The 25,999-nt window shown below is 30.8% G+C and overlaps 1 protein-coding gene across 2 annotated transcripts in view; it reads left to right on the top strand.

Annotated features, from left to right (window-relative positions):
* Positions 1–16,785, top strand: part of LOC129941819 (elongation of very long chain fatty acids protein AAEL008004) — a 45,238-nt gene extending 28,453 nt beyond the window's left edge. Inside the window, exons 1-6 of one of the 2 annotated variants that reach the window (XM_056050553.1) lie at positions 295–769; positions 12,174–12,400; positions 14,419–14,609; positions 14,684–14,764; positions 14,836–15,135; positions 15,304–16,785. In XM_056050553.1, the coding sequence (XP_055906528.1) occupies positions 12,343–12,400; positions 14,419–14,609; positions 14,684–14,764; positions 14,836–15,135; positions 15,304–15,618 (945 nt within the window). In that variant the 5' untranslated portion in view covers positions 295–769; positions 12,174–12,342 and the 3' untranslated portion in view covers positions 15,619–16,785. Of the gene's footprint in view, positions 1–294; positions 770–12,173; positions 12,401–14,418; positions 14,610–14,683; positions 14,765–14,835; positions 15,136–15,303 lie in introns of those variants that run through there. The other variant, XM_056050554.1, reaches the window with a different exon arrangement.
* The last annotated feature ends 9,214 nt before the right edge of the window (positions 16,786–25,999 follow it).

The raw sequence follows: 25,999 nt of genomic DNA, 5'->3' as shown, positions 1-25,999 counted from the left end.
CAACAAGCGACGGACGCACGACGACAACGATAGATAGACGACATTGAGGGTAGACGACGACGAGCGATCGACTTCGAAGACCATACGAGCGATGGTTTGGTGGTTATAGCCCTTTTTTGATGGTACATCTTCATCTTCATTATGCACTTCAAACCATAGCTATTTACGTCAATGAGTTAGAAAAGTATCTATAACCATCAAGAATTGAGAAGGAGATGCTGAGGTTGAAAAAGAAGAAGAAGCTTTTTATTTCACTTTAGGCCAAAATTGTTAGACACTTTGATTCGGGCGGGCGGCACTAAGTATCTCTTCTCTATATACCTAGAAAAGCATTCGATGGTCAAAGCTCAGTTCGTGAATGGGTTTCGTTGAATCCGGATGGCCAATAAGAAATTTATCATCAGCTAACTGAAAGAAAAATTATATAGAATAAAAACGGGACACGGATTTTTAGTTTTGTTAATTTTTTTACTTGGTTTTTGTTTTTGAGTTTAAAAATTTTACCAAAATTTTCATTTATTGGATTTTAAGTTCTATAACATTTTTAAAAGCCTGCCTTTAACTGGGATGTCAATTAAATAACTTTGTGAATAAAAGTGTTTTATTTGAGCTGCAAAAATAAAAACAAACAAATTATACACGGTTGTGATAAATCATATATTTTTCTGCACACAGAAAAAGATTAAATTTAAGACAATTATTTCAAAAATAAAGTGGTGAAAAATAAAATATACTAATCGTGCTCTTGTGGATACGAAAAGGCTGAGAGGTGAGTGACTTAACGTTAAATGCATCCTTGCTAAAAGAAAATTTTACGAGAATGTAATTTTAATCTTCTTATTTTTTTTACTCTGCATTGAATTTATGTGCATTAAGTTAGTTTTTAGAGAGAACGAGAGAAAAGTGAGCAGTGAAATATTTTGTTTTTAATTCAAAATGTGCATTTTTAGTGCGCCAGACCACCAGAGAAAACTACCCCTATTTTTGGGGCTAATAATAGAGAGAGAGCTTTTTTTGACAAGTGGGTTGTCAGTGGGTGTCTAAGAAAGCATTTAACGTAGGCTATGAGGTTGCGCTTTGAAATTATTATTAAATACCAATTTTATCTAAAATGAGGTTAAATCTGATTTGAAGTAGAAATTGGTAGTAATAAAATTAACTTGAATTTCCACTTTTAGATTATAATCATCTTTTAAAAAAGCTAATTTTGTAATAACGAATCATTATGAAGGTGCATAGAAAGAGATCTTAAGGGTTGTTAATATGTTATGTCATTAATTCCCATAAGGGAGGAAAGTAGCGACTATAATCATGTTTGAAACATCACTCACAACTTAATTTTGAAACATAAATACAAACAATATTGTCTTTCTTGTAAATAAAAAATATGAATTAGACCTGACTTTTTATTTTCTATATATTCTAACTACAAAAAATACAATTGATTTTAAGCTTAAAGTATAACTTGCTTTAGATTTTTTAATATTTATCGCACTTCCAAAAAGGCTAAGATTTCCTTAATATATGTCTACAGTTTAAACACTCAAGAATGTTAGGAAAATACGAAAGGTTTTAAGGGTAATCCTGTTGCACATTCTTCTTGAAGTTGAAATATTTAAAGAAAAAACAGAGTTGGATAAAACATTCCACATTCTTGATGTGCAGCGAAAATAGATTCTGTATATAGACAGCGAACTCGAAATTGAGTTCAAGGGTAAATTGATGTTAAGAAATAATTACACTTATTGTAAACATCCATTTAAAGTAGAAAATTAAATTGAAGATGGTTATATTAAAAAGCAAACAACTTGAAATTTTTACAATATTGTTAACCTAAGATTATGAGTAAGTTGAGAGTTTTTTGTCTCCAGAAAGAAGCAAGTAAATTTTCTAAGTGAGTGCTTTGCTTTAGCTGACGCTTTATCACTGTGTGCTCTTGGACTTCAAGTAATAAATTCCACCAGGTTACTCGATCTCTAGCTTATTATCTTCAATTTTTAATTCCAAGCCGTCGTATATCAGCCTCAACTACTTGGTCGGTCTTCTTCTTTTGCTTTTTGTTCTCTTTGAGTATTCATTTCGTTGAACAGTTTGTGCAGTTCTTCTTTGTATCGTCTCCACCAGGTGTTATATTGCCAGTTGATACAAATCGGTCCATAGAGCGAATCTAGAACCATAGAGCGAATCATGGACCCTTCATCTGCAGAGGGTCCATGCTTCTAAAGCATACAGCAAGACTAGCATGATGTGGGTTTTTTACAACGTATCTTTGATTCTTCGCGTTATTGCCTTATATCTCAATTATCTTTCTTAGTCAATGCCTGTTGTATTTACATTTATTTTTGGTGATAGATTCTTTTTTAAAACACTTCGAATGATCCTTTGTATAGCCTCACATTACCTTTAGTTCAGTATTCATACCTTGATTCTTAACTAACAGTTTTTGACGATTAAAATAAAAATCATCTCAAACACTTTATAATAAATTATAGAATGGTGGTATAATTAACATTTTTGTAGTTTAAAAGCTACTTTCCTAAAATATACTTATTTTTAAATTTTTTCTTCATCTAAACGCCTCTTAAAAAGTTTGTTTGTAACCCTTTTTTGACAGTTGTAAATATCAAAGTCAAATTTCGAGTTGTTGGCATGATATGTACTTGAACATAAAGAAACTATTTTCGAATTTAAGAAAAATTATAAAAAATAGTACGATCTTAAAATAATTTCAAATAAGCAAAACACTATTATAAAATGGTTGTGCTTTTTTACCAAAAATATTTGACTTTCAATAATAAAAACACACTTAGAAACAATATAAAATCAATTTGATAATACATACACATAAGTTTCTTAGGCTCATGTGAACTTCCTTTCCAATCCATTTCGATCCTATGGTATTTCCCTGAAAATAATAATAATAATAAAAAAAATAGGGTGCCAAAAAAAACAACGTTTTTAATTTACATACATTATAAAGATAAAATAAATTGTTAGTAATATTATTCAAAACATAAAACGTGTGACAGCATGAAGGCAATTTTATAACCCATTCCCGTCAAAATTTTGCATAAATAATGCCCGCCAAAAACTTTGAATTGTTTCAAAAAACATTTTAAAGATATACAAAAACTTTTAAAATATATAATCAAATAGGACTTACATAAATTCAGAAATGTATAAGAATATTTTGTATCGCAACAATAACAAAGAACATGAAAATTAATTCCCAATTTTTGGTAAGGTTTATTTGAATGGATTCCAGTCAATATTATGTTTATGTATTCACAAAAATTTAAAAAAAATATTGGTTGGCCTCAGGGCTCCGTTTTGTCTCCAATTATCTTTCTCATTTACATAAATGTTCTTTTTGGCTAAATCTCCTAAACATAAACTCATATTGCCTAGAGTTATCTATACATCTTTAAGTTCAAGATTAAAGATTTAAATGATAGTGTCATAAACATAAAAATACGTTTTAGTGGCGCTGCTGTTGAGATTTTTTAGAAAAACAAAAACCATTGAACGCGGTACTTCTGAGTACAAAATGTTCGGTTTTGTTGTGTCCAAAAACACAAAACTGAAACATTTTGTAGTTTTATTCTGAACTTCAAATCTTCTTATAAATTAAGGGCAAATGAAAACTTCCAAAATACGTGTACCAATGTTCGAATGTTCAGTAGGCACCGTAAAAGAGGTCTTTAAAACTACAGTAGTGCTTGATTAAATGATTTATACTTAAACTGAAACAATTTCGTTTTCATACAATGATTCACATCATAACTGAAGGTAAGCGTAAGAGAATCGCTACATTGTATATCATAGGTACTTTGTTTAATTATATTGATTTGATTTTTGATGATGGTGAATGTTTTTTGTATTAATGGAATTGCCCTTGTTTTATTTTAAAAGTAAATTCATTACAATTAAATTCTCTGCATTGTGGTAATCACAGCTTTAGCAATAGATACCATTAAATTATGTTTTAAAAGCAAAAGAAACAAATACAAATACATATTCATATCAATTTGCATATCGCAATTTTCAGTTAGTCAAAATTTAGATTCAATTCGATATATTTCAAGAAAAAAAAATTGATTGATAGAAGGTTGTTGCTTTTGCTTTGAGATTGAGCTTTAAAATAAACAGCTATAATTTCAAGTTATGTTATGTTATTATTCCATTATTATTTTGGCTTTCTTCATATCACAAAGTAGACAATTTGGTTTTATATTATTCTGATATTGTTGGGGTTATTTCAAAATTTCATCATGACAACCAATATTTTAAAGAACATTATTCGTAGACGAAAAGTAGTATCCGTGGCATGATGGTTAGTGCGTTGGACTGTCAGGCAAGAGGTCTTAGTTTTATTCACGGGTACTGCCTCTTGCGAGGAATTGACAAATTCTCCAAGGGTAATTCTAGTCATGGAAAAGTGCTTTCTAAAATTAAATGTTCGGATTCGGCATATTAACTGTAAGTCTCCTCCATCCCTGCAATTACTTTCACACAGGAATGGTTGAGAGTTGTTAGTTCTCTACGGACTGTTCCACCACCTAATTGATTTATTTTTATTTATTCACAGACGAAAAGCTTCTAGCGACTTTACAAAATTTACGAATCACTTATCACCTTAACACTTAGCCGATTTCATCTAAGCCTAAAAGAAATTTGAAAAATACGTTTAAATTTGAACCTATTCGCTCAAATAAGTTGTTAGAGAAACTTTTTAATCACTAACAACCAAATACGGTTAAAATATGAAAGTCTTTTATTTGACAAAGATCCGCTACACTCAAAAACTTTACGGCCAAAAATCAAGATTAAATAGGACTCTATTTAAAAAATTGTTTTGAGTCTTCATAAATTAAAGTTAATTAATTAAGTTCATGTAAGTTTACAGGTAAATTTTTATTTATTGAAAAAAAAAGCTTGTTTTAAAAGTGAAGCATTCAAATTATAATTTTCCATGTTGATCAGTTGATACCAATATGTTTTAAAACCTTACAAATTTTTAATTTTTGTTTTACTAGAGTATCATACAAATCAACTTAGTTTCTATTTATAACACAACTATTTTTAACACCAATCTCCAAAGTCCATTTGCACTTAAATTGGCTTTTATTATTTATTCAATAAACCAGTCGTGCTGACTGGTTAGTTTATTTTTTTCAATGTCAAAAACCCCGCCCAATTTGACCATTGACTGTGATCACACGGTCCACGTGCAATAATCAATGAACCTTTAGGTCATTAACTGACTGACTCGATATCATAGAGCATATCTTTCTTAATAAAGATTTATACATTATTTTGATAGATATTCGACAATAGGGTACCTTATTAACTTCCTTCATTAACATAGATGTGTCAAGGTTACGAAGTTAAACTCACCGGAACTTTTTCAAGTGTTGAGGTCTATCCTCTACATAGGTGGTGCCTGGAGGTTCATTCTTATTTTTAGTTAAGACTCCAATTCACACCTTGTTTTTTTTTATGGGTGATGATGATTTCAATGTTGACACAATGAACGAGTATTTCAATCACCTTGTTTCTAAGTAGTGTCATCTTCCCATTAACCATGAACAGTACTGTGCAAAAAAAAATGACAATACATTTATTTTTAAGCGGTCGTACCAACCATAAGAAAAGAAAAGATAGGTTTAATATTCAAGCCCTAGTTGGGTAAATTCAACAATTTGGGTTAAATAATTAGAGTTTAACCACGGTTTAAGGGCCATTTGTATAATGATGACCAAATAAATACCTCTTAAAAAAACATTTGAACTGTATTCAATCCCAGGAAACCCATATATTAAAATTGGTTGAGATCAGAGTTCAAATATTAAACACAGTTTGTACAACTAACTGTCAAACTCAATCGTGTTCCACATACCATCCACACTTACTTACTCACTTAAGGTGGCGCTACAGTCCTGTGTGAACTAGGGCCTCACTCAACAAACTCCTCCATCTAGCTCGCTCCTAAGCTAGATGTCTCCAGTTTCGCGCTCCAAGTTGGGTGAGGTCACTTTCCACTTGTGCGCGCCATCTGATCCACGGTCTTCCTCCACTGCGCTGTCCTGTGAGTGTGGATTCGAAGACTTTTCGGACCGAAGCATTGGTTTACATGTGCTCTACGTGAACTAGGACTGTTACCCTTCTGGCTAAGTCTACGTCACTATAAAGCCCGTACAGCTCGTCGTTCCATCTTCTCCTCCACTCATCTTCGATGCATACGGGATAGTAGATCACACCAAGAACTTTTCTCTCGAAACTACCCAAGGTGTTTTCATCCGCTTTTGTCATAGTCCATGCTTCTGCACCGCATAGCAGGACGGGGATGATAAGGGTCTTATATAGCGACACTTTGGTCCCTCGAGAGAGGACTTTACCACTCAAATTCTTTCTTATCCCAAAGAAACAGCGGTTGGCAAGACTTTTTCTGCGTTTACAGCTGAGCCTAGGTAGACCAAGTCCTTAACTAACTTAAAGTTACTTTGTTTTGCCCTCATTAAAATACCATCCACACTGCAAGGAATAAATTGTTCGCGCGCAACATAACCTCAAAATAATAATACTAATGTTTTGTTTTTTTGTATAAGATCATGGCTGGGGAAAATATGCACAGAAAGGTAATTTAATTCGTCGCTGTCTGCGAATAGAAATAAATCGAATGTGAAAGAAGAGTCAAAATATGCGAACATCCACAGTTCGCAGTTCGTAGTTCGTAGCTCATGTGCAAGATGCTTTGTAATCAAGAAACGAAGAAATTTCTTTAAGGCTGTTTAAAGATAGAAAAATGTAATCAGCTTATAAACATTTAAACCACCATTAAAGTACACATTAGTTTATAGTTAAAACATACTTAAACACTGGCTGAAACCAAGCTAAACCACCTAAATAACTGAGGTAAGATTTTAATCCCCAGATTTAATTGTTCAAACGTTGACGGTAGGTCAATATACTTATGGAATGTTAGAATGTGTGTTATGGACTTAAAGTTAAAGTTTTCAGTGAATTATTTAATTTAATATTTACAACTTAGAATAAAAAGACTTGAATTAATATGTTCTAGTTTGTTCTTAAGAACTATTATGAACTCAAACCTAGACTTGAACTGGAAACAATCTTTACAAAAAAGCATATTTTGCTCATTTTTCAATTAGTTTAACTTTTAAGGTGCGAGTTAAACCAAACTTAGTTAATCGAACAAAAATGAATGTTCAGCGATTTTAAAAGGCAGTTTTTCAGGATTTTGCATGAGGATAGGTCTAACATAAAATATTCTCTTTTCAGGTTATTCAGGGTTATCTAAAAAAAATTCTCTGAGTTTTAGTTTCAATCTTTAAAACTGCGACTTGGTTTCAACCTCTTATTATATGCTTCAATACTTTTTACAAAACATTTTTTGTACTTCTTTTTGTTGGGTCATTCTTCCTTACATATTTTTTTAAAATTTTTTTAACACAGTACTGTACAAGTTTAAACCATTGATTTTTGTCGATTCTTAAAGGTAGGTTCATTATATAACAAACCAACATCACACCGCACCGATCGGTACGGTTGTTGGGTTTGTATATATTCAAGCTCATTGTTTCTTAATTTATAACAAATATTTAATCAAGCTTTGGACCTGAAAAACGAATAAATATTTACAAGAAGCTTACCGCAAAACCACCTTTAGGTAAATTATTATTTCGTTTCGTTGCGACCAAAGAGAAACCCTTGATACAAATTTTTCTCACCATCATGCAAAGTGAGTTTGATTTGATAATATTTGGTTAATTTGATGATGGCCGCGATAATATCAATTTTTTTTTCTTGACCTTTTTGTTTAATACAAACTCGTGGCAGGTTCTATAAACCGGTGATGCATAAATAAGTTAGCGATCTATAAAGACAGCTAAAGCTATACAGAATAAACAACACCTTGTCTTGTACCTTGTGTGATGTTGTCTATAGTTTTTGGAATTATATTAACTCTTACTAATGTATTGTCCAAGACCAAGACCATAAGACCAAGTCCAAGACAAGGTTAGCAACAAGAAAAGGAATGTTAATTTGGTCAGTGTCATTTTTAATCGAATCTTTATTTATAAGTCAATAATAATGATTATTGAGTTAAGAATAAAATATTCTTAAATGAGAAAAAAAAAAATAAAGATGCTTGAGAAGAGATGAGTTCCGGAAGCACGTTCACAAGTTTAACCTCTAAATTTTTAAATAAATAATCCTCTTATAGTGCGTCTGTTTGAATTTTGTGAATAATGTTATAGACATTTGGGGTTTTGGACGGTTGATGGTGGAAGTGGATTGCGAGCATTTTTCTTGCATTTAAAAAGACGCCATCGATGAAGAATAATGAAGTTATTTTATTTTAATTTATTGATAGGTATTCTACATTTTGGTTTTGTTTGTTTTTTATTTCCGTATTTATAGAAGTTTTTTGAAATAGCCTTCGATGATGATGATGTTAAGGATGGTTAACCCCAAATGAAAACCACAAACAATAAAATCACCAGAAGTGCAATTAATTATCTCACATTATGCTTTAAATGTCATATTGTGGTTTTGAATAAAGTTAATCTTGCATTTTATTTGAATATTAATTTGAACAATTGACAATGAATTTTAGTTAATTGTGTTGTCCATAGTGCAAAAATGATGATACATTTTTTCTTAATAAGCTTCGAGCTTCCTCGACATTTGTTGGCTTGTCCTGATAATCTGGATGCTTGTTATTTAAATAAATCCAAACTTGAGTAAATGACACCTTTCTAATCAAGCCTTTAGAAAGCTGTATAAGATATTTTAACAAAATAAAATGGTAGTTAGAAATGTTTTCAACTTTTACCAATTTAAACTAGGAGTAGATCTTTTGTGCAATTGATCTTCTTGACTATTATCTTAAGCACAATAAGTTTACAGCTTGCGAGAATTATTTTGATTCAGAAACTTAACCTTCTTTGACCTTGAAAGAGAGGCCTTTTATTAATGTATATAAGCAATGTTTTTTGGTGTGCATGCATTTGAATTCTTTTTAAATGTTTTGTTTTTTTTTGCATCTTTCATTTAGGTTGAAAATTTTTGATAAAATTAGTTTTGGTAAATGGACATTTTTATTGGTGATACAAACAATTTTATTTTATTTGAAAAATTTTTCAAAAGATATTGAGATTGATGTTTAAAATAATTCTTTATAACAATCGAAAAAACCAAGAATAATACCAGTCAAAACCACAGATTGAAATTATACAAGGAGAAGATCAAAAGTGAATCAACTCATATTTCAAATGTTACTTAAAGAAAATAAAAATAAATTTAATTTAATAATATATATAACTATAAATAAACCTGCAGTGTAAACCTGCTATTTATTAAGTTTGACAGTTGTTGGCAATTTAGTTGAAAAAAAACACTTCAGATTTGTTAAAATTGTATTACGAGTTTCTCAATCAACATAAAGTCATTTTCACATTCCAAAATAAGTTACCAGTGTTTAATTGTAATGAAAACAATGGAGACAAATTTTAAACGTTTTAGTAAAAGTTAAAGCCAGTTTCAGCAATTTATAAGTCTTTAAAGATAATTTGCCTCATTTTAAACGATCTTAACATCTCACTGTCCTTAACAATTTGCTAAAGTTAAAATCACGGAATGGCTACTCTAACTTTTAGCAATTTTCTAAATCTATATAACATGTCTACTACTATTCTTATAAGCGCAGTGGATTAGTACATTCAACAGTTGGGAATTTCAATTAATAGGTCCGTTTAAGCATATTTGTTTTGTTTATGGCTGAAACACAAACATGCTTCAGCTTCGGCTTCGTCTGACATTTTCGAGTTCAGCCATAAGAATTCAATGCATGCTATCACAATGAAGCTTCGATCTTACGTTTCATTTGACAATCTTAACGAAATAACGTAATGTGACTCCAAACGGAAGCTCTAGTTCAAATTTGCTGAAAATATCCTTTGTCTGACAGAGTGACAGCTCAACAGCCGTAAAAAAGTCAACAAACAAACTACATTATTTGCTTTTGGAGGGATTCCCAATGGTTATTATAGGCTCTGTAACATACCTCCGCGATAAATTTAATATTTTCGATCTTAAAAGTCATGTTTTTTTTATTTGGAGACAAAATAACAGCTGTTAATGACAGTGCCATTTTAGAAATGTCATATTGGAAGTGTCATTCAAAGCAACCTCGAAGAAGATCCAACGTAACGCGGACGAAGCCAAAACTGGAGCCTGTTTGTGTTTCAGCCATTATTTTCACGAACTGTCACTTTTAAGACATGTGTGGATAGCCGTTTTTTAATAAAAATCAATGAGCAAATTACTAGTAAGTAAAACGAAGTAGAGGTTCAAAATTTGTCAGTTCTTCAGAAAATTGTTAAATTAATAGAAACTTGTTACCTAGTATATTGCTTAACCCTTCACAATATGTTGTTTAAAATTTTGCACTAATATTTTTAAAAGGTTAAGAGAATCAAATTTGTAATGTTTGGTGTCAAAATGAAGCTGATCAGTTGTAGATTTTGCATCCTGAAAAATAAAGCAGAAGTTTTATTTAGTTTTTAGTTTCTCAAAAATGAAATCATTTTTAATTAACAGCTGATTGTTTATTTCACATTAAGGAACATAATCGTTCCATTGAATTTATTTTCTATGTATTTCCACAATCTTACTTTAAATAAGAAAATGGTTGATTTCAATGACAGCTATTACCTGTCAAAAAAATTCCAATGATTAGTTTCAATTATAAAAATCAATTATAGCTTTAACTGGACCGTTACAAACCGTCATCTGAACAAAAAAAAGTCAAACAACATAATGCATTCGAAACACTGAAAAGAAATAGAAACACATATTTTAGCTTGACACTTTAGGCTCTGATTAGATATAAACAAGAACAAGTCTTACTATTACTTCCTTTGCCATTATTTAACTTTCAGTAGATATTTAACTATGGGATAGGTACCAGTTATTGGTTTTATTAATCAGTAAACATTTAACTTTGTTATATTTGGTATTAAAATGGAGCTAATGAGATAGAATTTTCTACAAACAAAAATTAATATTCAAATCGTTTCTATAAGAAGTACAAAATCGTTTCACGTTCTATTTTCTTTCTTTGAAGGAATTGTTTGTGTCCAATAACAGAAATTTTTAATGATAGCACCTGTCGAAAAAATGTATAATCAATGAAAAAATCAATAATAGCTTTAACCGGACCCTTATTAAAAAGTCTGCTCAGAACATTTTCTAAAATATTAGAAACCGTCATCTGAATGGAAAAAGTAAAACAAATGTAAATATCTGAAACCACTAAGGAGAAAAAGAAACAATTTTCAGTTTGACAGTCCAGTCTTCGTTTAGATACAAATTAGATAAACGCCTGTTAATTAATTAATTATCAAAAAATGGATTATCTATAAATCTAAGGTCCTTAACACTGCTCTTTAATAAATTCTACATTATATGTTCAAATGTCATGGTTATAATAAATGTTTATACAATTTTCAAATTAAAAGATTTTGCAGATTGTACAAAATAATTGTATGGAGGAATTAATTAAAAAAAAAAAACCGAAACAACCAAATCTAATAAATTTAACATTCTGTTTCACTGACTTTTCATTTATTTTGTTTTTATTATATTTTTGGAATAGTTTATGTCTGTCTCCCATTACTACAAAGAATAAGTCAAACCGAGAGTGAAAGTAAATTTATAATAATAATAGCTTCGTGCTATTATAAAATTTGGTAGCAATTTATACAATTATCATTCTCCAAAAACACCTAATTTTGTCACAGTTTGTAGACACAACAGTGTCCATCATCACACATGGTCTTAAACTTAACATTTTAGGTACTATAAGCTAAGAGATATGTGCCTTAGGGGGATATTATAACCTATTTGCTATTGTACAGTGTACATATTATGTACCTACATAACATACACAATTTAGATATTATTACATCAGAAATGACATTTTTGATGTACTATCATCTTACTTAGTTAGTTTGTTCAACAAACAAAAAAAGAAGTAATAAGAAGAACAAAATTTTGTGTGACTTAAAAAAAGTTATATGATGCATAAACTTTAAGATGTTTTTGAAGCTCAATTTATCATTTTGTTTTTCTTTTTTCTATTACAGCTCATACTCATACGAAATCTGCGAAACTATTATCACTAATGATTGCGTAGCTTTGGAATACTCTTCTTAAAGAAAAGGTTTCCATATAAACAAGAAACAATATCAAAAAAAGTATAACAATTATAAAAGACTGATTGGAGTTGAAAACAAACAAAAAACAATAACAACAATGGCGGAAACTAATCAAACGACAGACGTTTGGAACTACCTCTTTGTAGAACTAGCTGGTAAGTTCATTACAATTTAAATTAAATTTTAAACTTTGTTTTTAAAATATTGTTGTCAAATTGAGCAAATATCACACAAATCTGTTATTGAAACTATAAATGTTAAAATTTTTAAAAAAAACCGTTCGATATTGAAATCCTATCAATAAACGGTAGCCTAAATTTTAAAATTTGTATTTTACCATTCATAAAAATATAAGAAGTGACCTTTTCAAAAAGTCCGTCTACTTAATAAAACTTGTTTTTTTTTTGTTTTTCTTAATATAGGCAACTACATTCATAATTAATTAATTAAAGCAGAAATAATATTTTATAATATTCGAACTGGTTAAATTAATCCAAATAATATAAACTGACCCATGATTTGTAGCCTTAGGCATAATATTTTACACGTGCTTTGTATTTGTCTAACCTATTGACAGGTCAAACCTAAAATCAATATAAATATTCATCATTTAAAAATTATTAAATTTTGTAATATATTTATTTTGGTTTTTGTGAGTTCATTGACATTTTTTTATTGTTAAGAAGTCATTCACATCATTATTACCGTTATGGTAACTGTTTGCCAAAATCATACCTATATGATTATATGATTAATTTATTTAATATTTAAAGCCGTTTTGATTTATAAGTTTTAGCTTTAACTTAATTAGATTAGATAGATTGGAAAAAAATTATTCAAATTGCATTCTTAAAAGCAAGGTATCTTTTTTCAAATTGGAACGTATTTTAGACTTTAATATGCTTAGAGAATTCATACAATTATTACTTACTCGTCTTGAGTTGTCAAAAACCCAAAAATAGATAAGAGGGATGAAAAGTTACCATTTTAGATTAAATATGTAAATAATTTTAAAGTAATCGGGTTTGAATCCTACTTCATAACTATAAATGTAGAGTTTCCCAATTAAAGGTTTCATTTTGAATATCCAGCAATCTGGACAGCTGTCACTTATAACACTTACGTCATTACTTAAAATGCAATGATACAAGTTTCAACAACCCATAATTCGTACTTTCGCAAGGAAAGTTTTCTGACCTTGTTATTAAGGCAAAAGCTGATCACAATCGTCTTGCAAAATCTTATGATCTAACACCTAAAGTTTTTTTTTTGAGCCCATGTGATAGAGAAGGGTTATGCCAATACTAAAAAATTGTTTCAAAACCTTTAAATTGAAATTGAAATTTCTTGAAATGTTCTCATTAAAAAATCTTCTTTTTTTAAATAAACTTGAAATAAGTACACTTCTAATAGGTGTAATTCTTGTGTACTTGTATTTGAACATTTTTAAGAACTGGCTAGTAGAAGATATTTTACTCACACCTTATAATTCATTTTTCAATTCCCCAAGTACTTTAAAGTTGATGTTTTTTTGGAAGTCGAATTAAAAACTACATATAGAAGTCTAAGGTTCAATCCCTGCCTGTGCCACCTTAAATAAAAAAAAGTTTTGATGGGTACTGCCTCTTGCTAGGAATTGAAAAATCCTCCTAGAGTAATTCTTGTCATGAAAAGTGATTTCTCAAATAAGCCGTATGGATTTGGCTTAAAACTGCAGGTCCCATACATCCCTGACAACTTTACTAGCACACAGGAATGGTTGAAAGTTTTAAGTTACGAGGCCCTAGTTCTCAATAGACTGTTGCGCGACCTTATCTTATTAGTACCTGCTTAGAAAATTAAAATCAAGAACTAAGAAATTCTAATTTTATGACTTTACTTCGTTCGCTCTTAATTAAATTTTCAACTAAATATAGAAAGCATCATCAAAAATAAGCATAAAGTAGTGATTACTCACCTTACTTACATTTTGACTTATGAATACTTCAATGGCAATACATTTCCCATGTTAGCTCTTTAAAGTATGTAACAAAAATTTCAACTCCTAGAGCCTAAAATTATGTGAATTGTCAGACCCCTGTAACAGATTTTAAGTTCAAAATGTTGTGTTAACGAAAAATAAACAATTAAAATTTGATATTTTGCTAATTAAATTTATATTTATATTTTATAGACCCCCGCACAAATGATTGGCCAATGATCAAATCACCTGTACCTGGTCTAACAATAATCGCTGCATACCTTTACTTCGTATTGCATTGGGGCCCTAAGTACATGGCAAACCGAAAACCCTTTAAATTAGAAAAGACTCTCATTGTTTACAACTTTATCCAAGTTTTAGTGAGCATGTGGTTAGTTTTTGAGGTAAGTTACACAAAAAATAAACATTTCTCATCTTTGAAAATATATTAAAAAAATTATATTTGTTTGTTTTGTAGGGTTTGGATTGTGCATGGATGAGACATTACAGTTGGCGTTGCCAGCCCGTTGACACTTCAAACACACCCCAAGCTTATAGGGTAAGTCTTACAAAAAGAAGATCCTAAATAGGAAAATATTTTATACATATATTGTTTTCTTTGTCAAATAGGAAGCGAGAGGCGTTTACGTATACTTCTTGGCGAAAATCTCTGAACTCCTGGACACAGTGTTCTTTGTGCTGAGAAAACGTGACCGGCAAATGACCTTCCTGCATTTATACCATCACACAGTAATGCCAATGATTTCCTGGGGAACAACCAAATACTATCCAGGTGGACATGGAACTTTCATCGGCTTAATCAACTCCTTTGTGCATATCATCATGTACGCTTACTACCTGCTATCAGCTCTAGGTCCTAAGGTCCAAAAATATCTGTGGTGGAAGAAGTACATTACAAACATGCAAATGGTAAGTTAGGACTTTTTTAAAACTCTATTAAACACAATCGAAATTCTATGAGCCAAAACATTTGCTAAATTTATGTTTTTTTGTTTGTTTTATTTTCGTTCTTGTTTTGATTTCTACACCTTTACCCACTCCTGCTTTGCTGCAACACTATGAACAACACACAAACAGATCCAATTCTGCATGGCCTTCATTCATCAAACTCAACTGCTCTACACAGACTGTGGCTACCCAAGATGGTCCGTATGCTTCACCCTGCCAAATGCCGTGTTCTTCTACTTCCTGTTTAATGATTTCTACCAAAAGTCCTACAAGAAGAAGAAGGCTGCCGCAGCTGCTGCCGCTAAGGTTAAGGCCGAAGAAGCCGAACGTCTACAAAATTCCAAAGATGAATGTGAAAATAACAATAATATCACTGCCAAAAATCATAATCAAGTTGTGGCTTCTCACGAAGCTAGTTCTGCTGAGTACAAGAAAGACCTATAGAATTTTAGACAAGTTAGCAAAACAAATAAGCAAAATTAATTAAAAAAATAATAGTTTAATCACTTTGGCTTCCGTAAATTAAAATTTAAACAAAAAAAATAATAATATTAACTAAGCCCCTACCATGTAAGCCGACAGATTCAAATGTCGGTAAGGAAGTGTATCGATTGAGAACTGTTAATATCACTCATGGAAACTTAGACCCATAACCGATTTAATGTAAAAAGAGATGATGGATCTGTTTGTTTATTTGGCAAACAACATATTAGCTACAAATTGACAGTTTTAGGAAGAAAACAAACAGATCTTTATCTTTCTTTGCTTCGTATGTGCCATGTGAATACTACTTTATCGATGAAAACTACACTACACTTAAAATTGTTCTATTTTGACATTTGATAGAAACACTTGAAAACTAAAGTAATCAGAATCGAGCTCACAATAGGGGAAATGTAAATTAAAAGTATTTCCTTGACATTTGTAAATAGTTAAACAACAAAAACAAAATAATTAATGTCTTCTGATTTATTCTTTACCATATGTACAAGGTGATGCAAAAGTTGTCACCCGGAACAATAACAGCTGTCATCAATGAAACAGCTTATTGCGAAAAAGTTGTATTAAGGATTCATGTGACATGTATGGCTTTTGACATTTCCAATGGCAAAAATGAAAATGACAGCTTTTGCAGCATCTTGTATAACCTAGTCGTACAACCTTATTTATGGTATTTAGTCTTCCGATAGAAGTCATTTACAAAAATATACGAATGCAAAAAATTAATAATTATACATAGATCTAAAATTTTACTCAACCAAGTCTGTTTAGTAATTACGCGCATTATTATAAAACTGTTTTGTTTTTAATTTTAAAAAAGGTTTTCTATTTTTGTTTTATTGTTTTTTTTGTCTTTTTAGTTCTATCATTATTATAATTTTTTTTTGTTTTTATCAAAAAAAGAAATTGTCAAAGACTCATTTATCTCTATAATATTGTTTTGTTTGTGAAGTGCGCAAGAAGTATTTTTACGTGTTTTCATTTTTAGTTAGTTTATAGAAAATATTAAATAGAATATAAGATTTATAGAAATTAAGAACTGAATTATTATATATACCGGTATATATGATAGTGTTAAATAAATGATTTTTTTATATATAATTACTTAAATATGTCGTTTTTACTTTGTTGATAAAGAATTGTGAACAAATTGGGGAAAATAACACCAGGTTAGTATAAGAATGGAACGCTACAAGATATGATGAACTCAAACATTTAGTCTTGAAAAGTGGCAACCCTGTGTAAATGGCCATAACTCCCCATCAATATAACGGGTTATCCATTTGACATCTGTCAAACTATGTTGTTAAACCAATCTTTTTATCTGTCGAAAATCTTGCATTTACGAAAACGTATCGCTTAACTATCGCAAAACGCACTCAAACTGTTAAAACCTTTTACAAAAATGATGATTCTGCCACAGTCACATATCAGGCTTTAAGAGTCAAACTACGCAAGCAATTAGCAAAATTGTGAACATATTTGAGGAGGCTAGAATAGTTACAAATATTGTAGGGCCTGTGCAGCATCGTTTCGCTCGTACCACTGGAAATATAGCTGCTGTAAGTGAAAGTTTTGGTTCTAAGAATCCTCAAGTAATTGAAGAGAAGCCATTAAATCCACAAAAAGTCACTGCTGGGCAAGCTCTTTGGTCCGGAGGGGTGATTGGACCTTATTCTACGAAAACGACTGTCACCGTCAATTCGGAGCATTATGGTCATATGATAACCGCCTTTTTTTGCCTGTTTTTGTAGAATACGACTTGGAGAATATGTGGTTTCGAGCTTTTTTGTAAGAGACATTTCCTGCCGCGTAATTTCTTTATGTGGTAATATCAACTGGCCACCAAGGTCATGTCATTTGACACCGCTAGACTTTTTTGTGGAGCCACGCTAAGGAACGTCAAGTCATGGCTGATATACTGCCCAATATGTGTTAAAAAGTCGTCGAAAATTACCTCAAAAGATTCGATGCTTGCAATAATTCGCGTAGAGGTCATTTAAATGATGTAGTGTTTGACACATAATGTCAACGTCCAAACTTTATAATAAATAAGAAATGTTATGATGAAGAGAAATAATTTATATGTGCTATGTTTACGTTTACATTTATAAACGCAAAATGGATAACCCTTTATAAAAATCGACAATAAGGTATTTGTTTAAGGATAAGTCAATCAGGTCATTCATCTCATTTCTCAGTGCTAGATTGCTAATACATAACGGTACAAATTTTGGCAAACGTTTGTTTTTATGAAGAAAAATGGTGAGAAGATGCCGTTCAGGATATAAACAATAGAATACTTATAACTTTATTTGAGGTATATAGATCCCCATACAGCAATTAGCAGTACTTCAAAACCTTGATTTTTTAAACAGTCGTATTTTCATTAACGAGTTGGTCAAATGGGTCACTTTAAAATTAAACTTAATATCCGGCAATACAATCACAAGAAAACGTTAAAATACACGGTATCATACTTTAATACTAGTTGTGATGCTGTATTTAATTAAAAATGGTTTTGATTGCTTATTAACTTCAAAAGGGTGTTATTGTAATCCGTCCGATTTGTAGAATGAGAAATGTTGACATTTCTCGACGTTTTTGAGTGTGTATGTGTACGAACGTTCTTCCATTTCTTAATAACCAGTAGAGATATCGACTTCAAATACATTTTTTTAAACATATACTCCAAATTGACCCCAAATATCCCATGAACCAATTACTCTAGCGACTTCAGTTAAATGTATCATCAAATGCGTAGTGATAAAAAGTCAATATATTATTTTGAAAAAAATTCAATTAACGGTTCTGTATTCTTACCACAAATATTTTAGTAACCCAAAATCCTCCGGAATACTTTCATACGACGAAGAAAATTTAAAGAAAATCGAAGCAACGATTTTCTTACAAAGTATGAAAAAAACATTATAAAAGTTTATAAAAAATTATTTTCGAATCGAATATCTTTTTTTAAGAAGCAAAAATTATAACAAATAAAAATTGCATTTTGATTCAAAAACGTCGGAAAGAAAAATAGATATTAAAATCAAACATATGTTTTAACATGGAAAATACTGTTGCTAACTTAAAGTTAATATTTTTACGAAAAATCTCATAAATACTGTATCAACTTTGCAATATTTTATTTTGTTATGAAAAAAATTCTTTGTTAATTTATTCTGTTTACAATTTTAGAACCAATGATTCAAAGCTTTATTCAAGCAATTATAGGTTTCATAAATGTCCAACTGATAAACATTTTTGGAGTAAGAGAAATGTTTTTCTTTTAATAATTTCACATTTGAAAAGAAAGAAAATCACAAGAAAACAATCAATTAAAAAAAAAAAACAATATAGATAAAACAAAACTATGTAGCAATTTTTAATACAGATACAAAGCCGCACTTACGGCACACAAAACTATTCCCAAAAATTGTATTTTTATTTCAAGAACAAAATTCTTTTTATAAAAATGAAGCCACAAAGATTCTTTAAATACGACTTTAAATAAGAGAATTATTTCTTTCTTAAAATAATATAGTTCTCCGATTCTGTGTTTGAGAACTATTTTTCTTAAATCAACAAAAAAGTTCTTAAGCCATTAAGAAATATATTCTAATGATAAGAACGAAAATCCTTGTTCGGAAAAAGTATATACCACAACTTAAACAAATTTTTGAGTGAATATTTGAGAATTTTCTCAAATAAATACTGTTTCAACTTTGCGTATTTGAGAATTTTCGCAAATATTTCTTTATAACGATTTAAAGAAAAATTATTCAAAATTAATTAAATCTACTTAAATCAATTCATCTGAATTACCACACTAATTATTTGGTGGAAACTAAAAGCCATACTCCTTAGAGGAAGAAATTCAAACGTTTTTTCAGAAAAATTTCAATATTATAATTATAATTATGAAAGAGTTGAATTATTATAATATAAATTAGATGGCGCAACAGTCCTTTGAAAACCATGGCTTAGTGACTTACAACTCTCATCCATTTCTGTGTGCGAGTATTATTGTCAGGGAAAGGGGGGACCTACAGTTTCAATCCGATTCCAAACGGTTAATTTTAGAAAGCACTATTCATGACAAGAATTACTCCTGGAGGATTTGTCAATTCCTCGCAAGGGGCAGTACCCGTGAAAACAACTTTAGATGGTACAAGCAAGGTTTGAAGACCTCTAGCATGACAGTCCAACGCAATAACCATCACGCCACACGTACTACTAATAGAATAGAAAAAACTCGAAAATTTGTCGCTGCTGTAAAATCAATTGTTGTAAATAACATGAAAACTGTTATTTGTCTTTAAAAACCAAAGTTCAATAACATGTTACAATAAAATTACTATACCTAATCAACAGAAAATTAATTTTATGTATTTTTAATAACAGTTCACTATTATTTGCTTTTTAGCAAAGCTAAATCTATTATCATGTTTTATTAAAGTAAGCTTGTTCTAATTTCGAATCATTTTAATAATAGCTGAATCTTAAATGTTGGGGGTTTTGGTCCAAAGCTGCGAGTTCTTCATATCGCAAAGAAAATACTTCTATCCAAAACTCACTTATTACAATAGGTATGTGAGTTCTTATTTTTGGTAGAATTTAAATATCTGAGTACAAAAATGTAAGTTTTTATTAAAATATTAACATCTCGCTCTCTTAGATGAAGAGTTATAGTTGTGTGGTAATTTTTAACCCACATATTTTCTTGAGACAAAGTTCTAATTTGTTGGAATTACAATTGTTCGTTGGCTTCTTTTTTGCAATATTCATATATTTTTGTTTTTCAATTGGTTTCTGAAAGAGCTGTTTCTGTAATGTAATAATGAAATAATACTACTTTTAAACTCTTTTAAAACAAAACATTGGGGAACCACTGAAATTTTTAGGATTTAATTGCTTACTACATAATACCATTCGAAAAACAACGTATTTTGTTTAGTTAAAGTAAATTTTAAATTTATTTTTATTTTTAATTATCTTATTTTTTACCCAACAAACTTCTTCATCTAGCTCCGTCTCTAGCTAGATGGGGCACTTTCCACTTGTGCTTGCCACTTGATCCGTAATCTTTCCCTACTGTACTGTGAGCAGCACCGCTTTTAGCTTTCTTTGGCCCTAGGCCTGAGAGTAAACAGTGCTCCTTTGCATATATTCTGTTATATTCTATGGTTTACTTCATACAAAATTAAATACCTACTTAAGAAAACAAACAACAACGAATTCCATAAAACTAAAATTATTTTATTTATAAGTTTATAGAAATCTATTTCATCAAGCACCTAGAGTTCCCTGGAGCTTATTTCAATAGTGTCAAAATTATCACTCGTTTTCTCCAGTTGATCGGAATTTAATCTATATAAATTCGCGCATGTGATTAGTGTTACTTTTTGCTTTGCAAAACCTTAAAGACTTTTGTAAAATATCGTTCCAAATCACAAGCATTGAGGCAAATTCTAGTTTATTCATTTTGTTTAGTAGATCAATAGCTTCCCTTCTAGCATCTCCTTTTAATGTTTTACTCGTATCTTCAGAAATTTCGTTGAAAGTATCTTATAATTTATTATATGATTTATTGATGGCAAAAGTAGCTGCAGCATAAGCTTCCCATCTAATATCTGAGTATGATTTTATCACATTATCATTTTGAAGAGCAGATTTTAACGTTTGCCATCTTCTAATAGTTGATGCAGAAAAAAACTGTAAGCGATGGTACGACAGAAAGAAAAAAAACAACTGAGATAGGACAGCAACTAACAGCACAGCACAGCGACCAACAAGATTTAACGAGTTTGATGCACAAGGTACATAGACTGCATATGGATTTGTCAGAAGAATTTGCTGTTGCATCCCTTTATACTAACCGAAACTTTAATGTTTGATTAGCAATACCGGATGCAGTATAAGAATGCATCTCTAAAATCGTTAAGAAGCGTTCAAAAGACTAGCCATCTTTAACATACCGCATAACAATACTTAATTTATCCACATGAGACAAATCTGGCGCAGAATCTACAGACAAGGTAAAATACCCAGAAATATTTATTTGTTTAATGATTTCCTCGCGAACTCTTTGAGCCATTATTTTAATAAATTCTTCTTATATAGTTTTAGATAGATATGAAGTTGCCCTGAACCAGAATGTCCAAATTTTGAAATATGAGTGGACTGCAAAGGATCAAACTTTGCTATTAATTCAAGAACATCTATACAATTGTCATTATTTGTCGAACCAAGTTTTTCTTCAGATCCTCTAAATGCTAGACCACGTTCAAACAATGTGCAAATAACAGCAACCACCATTTTAAGTACATTTCATCAATTTTGCTCGTATGAGCAATACAAATTCAGTTGCCTCTCTACTTAAATTTGTGGCCTCTTTTTTCGTGATGCCTCAGGCCTGGGCCTGCTTGGCCTTATGGTAAATCCTGGGCTGAGTGTGAGCGTGGATTTAAAGACTTCCCAGGCCGGAGCATTCGTTTCCATACGCTCTACGTGACACAGTCATTTTCTTCAGATTATACGAAGAACTACAAAAAGCAACCTTAACAGCAAAACGTGAAGAGGCACGTCTTAACTTTTGTTTATTTTTATAATAAAGCCAGCTCATAAAATACCCAGATTTCTAAAAGTATTCTGCCCTCACGAATTCTGTAGTCAGTGACTTTTACCAATCCCGAAAAAAGTATTACAATCTCATACAATTTTGCATTACGAACGGATTTCGTAATATGGTTTTTCGGCATTCGTGGAGGTTTTTGATTAAGATGTAATTCGCGATAGGCCTTGTATTACCACTGTTCTGGAGCAGAAATCATCCATTAATGGTTTTAAGATCATTATACTACAAATTTTTCAAAATTTGTACTATTTTCGAAAAAGTGGACAAAAGTTAAAATGCTTCATAACTTTAGTGCCCTCATACTTTGTTGCCATTAAACCACCTAAAATGTTAGAAATTGAATGACAACCAGCCATCGTAAAATTATGGAGTCAGAAAACTATGAATAGTTTGCCCAAACTATATCATTCAATTCCGACAAAGATTGTTCCCTTTAACCAAGGTTGGAATAAAAGTTAATCTGTTGATAAAAGTTGCATTATTTCATATTAAAACTACGAGCTAAAATAATTTGTGTGTTGAAGTTATACGTTCTTTTAAATTTATCAGCTTCAAGGTGTTCCAAAAGAATGAATATTCTACAAGAAATTAATATTCCGAAGTGTGGCCTATTAGCAGAACGAAGAACCCATTTCGAAATGCTTTAAATATTAATATAATCTTTACACATATAAATTGCCATCATTAAAAAAAAGTATGATTAATCCTATACTGCCAAAAGCGTTTGATTTCCATTTTTTATTATTAAAATAAACTTTAAAATTAAATATTTACCAGGTGGCATGTATAAGTTACATAACATCGCACTATCAAACATTATCTTTAGAATGATTGCCTTAGTGACAAAAAAGTTAAAAACTATAAAATATTCCTAGATTTTTTATTAATCACATCACAAATTTTGTGGTAAAGACTTAAAAAGAAAAAAAACTTAAACCCTGAATGCTAATTTCCCTAACTAGTTTCATTCTACACGATCTTTCTTTTGGCTTGCTTGCTCTGCTCGCTAGCTTGCTTAAGGCTTCTTCCGGTTGAGGAAGATTCAAAAGATACCACAATATCGAATGGGCTTAAAGTCCTCCACATTATACAAAATTCGTATGGTTTTGGTTTTAGCTTCTTGGACAAGCTCTCAAAGCTTGTATAGCAATTAAATCTTTTGTCAAAGACAGATCATTAACATTTAAAAATTATATATGAATTAACATAAATTTGTATGTGAATTGAATATACTTAGCTTGTCTATTATATTGAATTATTGATTCAAAAGAAAAGTAACAGTTTTTTATTATAGATGACAGGTTTCTCATAATTAAAGAAAAAATATACATAAATGCTGATTGATAACAAAAACAACATGCCAATGACCTTGATTGTACTAAGACTCATTTGCATCAGCAGCAGCGTTCCGTTCAAATTAATAATAAAAACCCATCAAGCACTCTATTGAACTTGACCTTTAATTTGAGATCATTAGCAAAACATTCATAGTTCAAGATATTTTTGTGATCTGGTATCAGCAACATTATTACGGTCTCTTTAAGCTGGTTCTACAAAACGATTAGATCCGCGGATTAAGAATTTAGCAAACTGATTTGGTGGATTATTATCATTGCCAATCAGGTATTTCAAAGTCAGCTTTATAACCTTGATCCGTAGATCAGATGGTGAGTATTCAGTTAATGACAACGTTATGCTAGACTTGAAGTGATTTGGAAAGGATAACAATAAATAAACCACATATTAATAATTCAATTTTATTAAAATAGAGCAAATAGTTAGCTATACATAAAATTAGGACGTTCATCAATTATCAAGAATGTCTCGATCACTCGATCGAATCAAAATTGTTGCTTTCTTTCAGCTCATGGAGATAGAAAAAAGACTCTGATAGCTTTATCTATGTTCACCTTGAATTTGAGTCCTTTGAAGGTACGTATTTACAAGTTTGCGTCTGATTTTATATTTTTCGACTAAAGTCTAGAGTTGTCTCTTGTTTTAGAAAATTGTCTGCCGTTTGTCTACAGCTGACACGATGAATCCAACTATTTCATTAATGGTATTACTGAAGTTATATCTAAATACAAAAGTCAATGAGCTTTCGTCTGATTGACAGAAGTTCTGGTTGCTCCATTTTGCTGGCAATATGACTGCTTAAAAGTTCACCAATTGCTTTGATTAAGTCATTTTGAATTTCTACTTGTACATTCAAAACTCGTTGGCGTTATCGTTCCAAAATGATAAGTTAATGAGGGTCGTAATACTTCAATAAATTCAAAAATTCAGTGTAGTTTTCTTAATTTAAGGAGCACACAGCTTAATTTTGCCCTCTAAACGATAACTCCGGATTTGCAAAAAAACATATCACATCTATTAGGCACCAAGTTGAGTGATCGAATTTCGTTTTCACCAAATCTTGATAATTTCAAAACACATTCCAAATAGGATATGCTTTGTTTGTGAGCTTTTGAAGTGAAGCCAAAGTATTATGACTGTCCACACCCGACGTATCTTAGGGTAGATTCGGGATAATAGTAAACATGGCCAACAGTAAATTATTTCTTTTATTTCGGACACAGCTTCCCATGGGTAAAGAGAGAACTGATTTTGTTTGAAACATTGATTATAATTTATTTTTCCATACTTGTGGACTGATTTTAGTTTTGACAGCTGAGGACACCTCCGCGCGTCCATTTTGAATAATGGAAAGCTTTTTCTCAGACGTTATTGTTCGAAATTATCTTTGTAAAAGATCTTGAATTATTGACTTTGTATCAGCATAAGGGAAAATGAAAATACAACAACAAAAAAATAAAGATAATTTATTTTAAACGTTTAAAAATAATTCTTCATCTTTTCACTCAACTCCGTTTCACCGTTAAGAATATTAACAGTCACCAACAAGACTTCTGTAGTAATCTTTAATTAACCTTGCCAGAAATGGTACAATACAACCCATTCTACCACATTTGGCTAATGCTAGCATACATTTAAACTATTGCTAATGCAAGAAGGCAAATATCAAAGCATGCCACGCGACTAGGCGTATTCTCAAATTACTTTAGCAGAAGTTGTATAAATGAGGAAGAGGAGGAAACAGTCATCTGTACATGCCCTGCTCTAGCTGAAAAACACAGAATTACCCAGGAAAATTCTTCTATAGTGATCTAAACGATCTCAATAAGTCTTTCGTTAGGGAATCAAACTATTTTCGTTGAGCTTAGAAGAAAGCCCCATGTGGTATCACTATGGACCATTAAACTGGCCTAAGTATGTCCTACTTCATCACGGACAGCCACTTTAAACTAACCTAGCCCAAAGTAGCTTTAAAATTTTAATATTTGGTTATTGGTTATTGTATTAAGCTATATTTCAGTTGTTTGAAAAATGTTTTCGAAGATTTAGATATTTTTGCAGATTTTGAGCTATTTCGAAAACCAAAAACTTACAACAACCAGATGAATACAAATCTAAGAGACTTTGACAAAACTTGGGCTTTTTATGTCTACATCGTTTGAAGAAATGTTTATCAAGTTGATGTTAGTAGGTAAAATTTCAGGAGCCTTGCATGGAAATTCGCAGGAAATAGTGGCTCAAATTCTTCAATTGATTGTTTATTGTTATTTGTTTTCTTTGGTCTCTAAAGTTTGTTTGTTTATTTTCATAAAGTATACTCCTCAAATCGTA

The sequence above is a fragment of the Eupeodes corollae genome, chromosome 1 (assembly GCF_945859685.1).
Source record: "Eupeodes corollae chromosome 1, idEupCoro1.1, whole genome shotgun sequence".
Taxonomy (NCBI): Eukaryota; Metazoa; Arthropoda; class Insecta; order Diptera; family Syrphidae; genus Eupeodes; species Eupeodes corollae.
This window is presented reverse-complemented; position numbering and strand designations above follow the sequence as displayed.